Source organism: Musa acuminata, chromosome BXJ1-8 (genome assembly GCF_036884655.1).
Source record: "Musa acuminata AAA Group cultivar baxijiao chromosome BXJ1-8, Cavendish_Baxijiao_AAA, whole genome shotgun sequence".
Classification (NCBI taxonomy): Eukaryota; Viridiplantae; Streptophyta; class Magnoliopsida; order Zingiberales; family Musaceae; genus Musa; species Musa acuminata.
Window position 1 is genome coordinate 202,129 of NC_088334.1, and position 4,189 is coordinate 206,317.

Here is a 4,189-nt window from a genome sequence, read left to right on the forward strand (position 1 = left end):
CTGCCAAATCAATCATGTTGGAATCTGCACTTTTCTTTCATGTTCTTCTCTTGGAGGTGATTTTTTAAAGCTTCACAAATTAGATTCTGGTGAAGTTTTGTGTTTATACTTGTACATTACGCCAAACTGCCCTGATATAATTGAACTAATTCGGATTGTGTAGGAATCCCATCTGGGATAAATAACCAGATGTTTTCTATTGAGTTTATTATTGATTCTTGATGATCATCTATAAATTTGTATTAAGATTATTTGGAGTACTAGCTACGACCTCAGATTGATGTTTTCCTAAGAGTTACTGCATCAGAGTTGTGTGCTGCACTTACTATGTCTTTGCACTTTGAAAACTGTATCTATCTGAATGAAGTACTTGACATCATGCTTTTGTCGTTTTGAATTTGCAAGGACTTTATTCATATTCCGATGTTTGGTGCTAAGTGATCACTGCTTCGATGCTTGGATGATATACTCAAGCTCTTTTAACAGTCTAAGCAATTTATCTTCTACACACATGTGCTCTCCCTGCTGTTTCGCGTGCAAGTTTCTTCTTTATGTCTAGCGAAAAATTCAATTGCTACAAGAACTTCTCCAGGCCATAGATCAAGTTCTGCAACAAAGACCTTGTGGTTAGATAGATGATCCATCTGTGTGCTCATATAAGCTATAGAGTTGCTTTTTCCCAAATACCTTCAAGCGAACCACCTTTCTGATGGCCAAGATGAGGCCTGGCATAAGACACTGAACATTTGTGATATCATGTCTCACAGAGTAAACCTGCAGAAACCATTTGGATTTCTTTTGCTGCTGATACACTATAAAAGAAATTTGTGTGTGGAAAGAACACCAGCATACCTCCCCAGGACCCGAGAAGTGTACTGTTGTGGTAGAAGTTAGACCCGGTAAAACCATGCTGTGGACACGCACTCCATCTTCACCCAGAACCTGACCCCTTGCCTTATAACAGAAATCACACTTGAGATTCGTCAGAGCATTTCTCTGTGCAAGACACGAAAACTATGTACATCTGTTGATATGAATGCCATGCCTGCTATGAGTACTCACATTTGATTCCACGGTAGTTATCAGAACTCCATCTTTGCTGGTGTTATCTTAATTTCTCCGTATGTTTTCAGTTATAATTTGGAAGCCCAGTTTGGGAGAACAACAAGAACTTGAGCATTTATTCTTTTTAACTTGTTTGTCAGATTCCACAGAGCAAAAGAAGGTTGCTGTGTTAATATTAGGTTTTTGGTGAATGATATACTATTGCGTCGACAGGAGGAGCTAAGAATTACCCGATGCATAATAAAAATTAAAGAGTTCCATAATGCTCAAGTGGAATCAATATATTGTCGGTACTTACTGGATTGTCTGTTGAGATGTCTTCCCGATTGTATCTTTGGCCAAGATCTGTGAGATTATTAGCAATTTGGACTGCTTCTGTTGATGGTAGATCCTGTCCAAATCAAGCAAGTCAATGCAGATGCTTATCGAGTAGCCCAAAGATGTTACGATTCAAACAACTTTGGTTAACTTTGATGGACAGAAAACTTTGTTTGGTTTGACAATGGGGCGACTAACTTTTATATGCAGAGGGTCACAATCGATTTGTTGAACTCAAGACCGTGTGAATTCGCAGCTATCACTTGTAATATTAGACAGAAATGAATCGTTTGATGTGTCTCATAATATTATTTATTGGTCGATTGAGCACTGCGTTGCTATATATGTTGCAGTAAAGTTGCTTACGGATGGATCAGGTCTCGATTCAACAATCTCTACATTGTTGTAGTGGAAGGAAGCTTGGAGTGCTGCTTGCTGGAGGAGAAGAGAGCCGATAGACAGTGTTGGAGCAACAAGACAACCCTCGTAAGAATAACAGGAGACAGACATGTCAGAACCCTCCCTCCGGTTATCTTAAGAAGCATCAAACTGGCGAATGCTAGCTAACTACATAAGATTACTACTTCATGCTGTACGAGCTCACCATGCTAGCCTTGTCGCAGAATACAGAGAGTGCAGTTACCGTTTCTAATTCTATATTTGGGACGTATACAACGCTCCTCAAGCCGAAGGCTGCTGCCTGCAGTTACCGGGAAGACAACTCGAGGTTGGCCATTCCAAGTGTCAGAACAAGATTCCAGGTTAATACTGTTTGTAGGTGATGGATTACCTGTTTGACATTGTCGTAGACGCTTCCAGGGTGTGTGAAATCGACAACGACTCCATTTGCCTTGGTCTAAAAAGCAAATGAAATGAAAGGGTACTATTCTACTATCAGAGAAGAAGAAAGATGATTTGAAGACAAATGCAGATGATGAGATACCATCACAGAGATAAAAGAAGTAAATACCTGGGCAATGGACCCTGAAATCATGGTCAGATCATTAAGAATTGGAATCTCCAAAGGCTCTTCCATGCCACATAACTGAAACAACTATCCATTGTAATCAAGGGGAAGACAGAGCACAACACCGTACTCAAGAGAGAGAGAGAGAGAGAGAGAGAGAGAGAGAGCACCTTTCCTGCATCGTGTCCTACTAAATTGGTATCCACGGCACCGGCAATCTCCATTCCTCTGGCTTTCGTCACGGCGACGATGGCAGCTTTCCCAATCTCCTTTGTCGCACCATTGATCACCACCTGTTCCCATCAAACACGAGCTCTTAATTTGCTGCAAACTTGGCCGAGACTGAGGCTGGAGGACAACAACAGAAGGACATGGGTACCTTTATGTTGTTGGTGGAGGGCTGCATCGAGCAACAGAAGGTGGCGGCCGCATTAATGATTCTTGAGGTCTTGTTACAGCTTCTTGGATAGACCGGATGCTTCAAGGCGGTCATCTTCGCTGCAGCTGAACAATAGCGGGTGGGATGGTCGCTGTGCTTTCTTCCCATCCACTTTAGATAACGTGTGCCGCGGATGCCTCATCTTCTCGAGCAGGTGGGCCTAACGTTGCCAAATGTGTGGACTCCCACCATTTTCACAAGCTTTCTGCTACACGTGTGTCCACTGGGGCTTTGTGATTTAGATTGACCAGACGAAACCAGACTGCACCAAGTATCTGTGTCATCTTCTCTGATGAACTAATACTGCTCTTGCATTTAAATATCTCTCAAGTAGGCAGCACCCAAGCCGGAGTCCACGAGTCCAAATCCGAACTAGAATTCCCCCCAGAGATACTACTACAGATCACATCATGATTTGAGCTGAAGAGCTTTGCAGCTCGATCCTGTGCATCGCACGCTCCCTCTCGCCCTCAGTCGAACACGCTACCGCTTCCCGAGCTCACCTCACCTCACACCACAACACAACACAACATACTGCTCAGCAGTGGCGGCAGCAGCAGCAGCAGCCGGAGGAGGCGATGGACCGGGAATGGAGGAGGGCTTTAGCATCGACTTGTTGGAGTCGACGTTGGTCCGGCGGTCGGCGGTGTTGGAGATCTCCTTGGCGACGGTGTCATCGGCACCGCCTAAACTGCATGAGGAGCGCACCAAGTACAGTACCACGAGGTGTAAAGGGGGGTGAGGCATTGTTGAGAAATGATTCATCGCTATGGATTAAAATACGGATGGATGTCAAATAAGCAGCCTTTTTCTTATGTGCCAAGACGAACAGCATTTTTAGGGTTTCCAAGCACGCATATGACTTTAAATGTCAACTTGAATAAGTTTAGTCACAAGACGACCTAACCATAGCTCAGAGGGTTTGCATGATAGATATATAGTCTTGTTCAGCAGAAACTGAGGTTTCAGCTACTCGGAACACACACACGCTTGGGGAAGAACGTAGATGGAAGAGGTGTTGGTTGACTTTTAATGTCAACACCTTCTTCTTGGTCAACAGTAGCAGAAGTCAGTGACAATTTGTCTTGTTCAACAATACCAGAACGTGGTAACGATTTCCATTTTCCATAAAAAAAATATATACCACAAATTGGTGGCTGTTTTTGTTTAGTTCGATGCCAGTGGGAACTTATCGTTGCTACAATTTCTGTGGCAAACTATTATAAGCTAAAACAAAAGAAAAACATTCCTTTGCAAAATTCAACTTATGAAAACAATTCAAACTGTAGAAGATCAACATCTTTCAAGTGCAATCTCTTTTTTCAGAGACTTAGACCGGAATGGCTTCACATTTACTAGCGACTGAAATTAAAAAGTATAAGGGAGACGAATAAGAGGGA

General features: G+C 42.8%; 1 protein-coding gene across 2 annotated transcripts; it reads right to left on the bottom strand.

Annotated features, from left to right (window-relative positions):
- Positions 1–382: 382 nt before the first annotated feature.
- On the bottom strand, positions 383–2,916 carry LOC135680453 (dihydrodipicolinate reductase-like protein CRR1, chloroplastic). 2 transcript variants are annotated; one of them, XM_065194343.1, is made up of 10 exons: positions 2,730–2,916; positions 2,521–2,643; positions 2,354–2,428; positions 2,174–2,239; positions 1,988–2,083; positions 1,750–1,866; positions 1,364–1,456; positions 853–954; positions 688–774; positions 383–607 (listed from the first exon to the last, which is right to left on the bottom strand). In XM_065194343.1, exons 1-10 carry the CDS (start codon positions 2,895–2,897, stop codon positions 575–577), a joined length of 960 nt encoding a protein of 319 aa, XP_065050415.1. In that variant the 5' UTR covers positions 2,898–2,916; the 3' UTR covers positions 383–574. The 2 variants fall into 2 exon arrangements, with proteins under 2 accessions (XP_065050415.1, XP_065050414.1); XM_065194342.1 differs by having other exon boundaries at positions 2,354–2,437.
- Positions 2,917–4,189: the final 1,273 nt, after the last annotated feature.

Bases quoted from the DNA above. Each gene is read 5' to 3' on its own strand.
- LOC135680453 (XM_065194342.1), bottom strand. From the start codon at position 2,897: ATGGGAAGAAAGCACAGCGACCATCCCACCCGCTATTGTTCAGCTGCA. The intron at 2,438-2,520 runs GTGCTCTCTCTC...TACAATGGATAG, and splicing joins TAGGACACGATGCAGGAAAG to TTGTTTCAGTTATGTGGCAT. The intron at 2,240-2,353 runs GTATTTACTTCT...TTTGCTTTTTAG, and splicing joins TTTCAGGGTCCATTGCCCAG to ACCAAGGCAAATGGAGTCGT.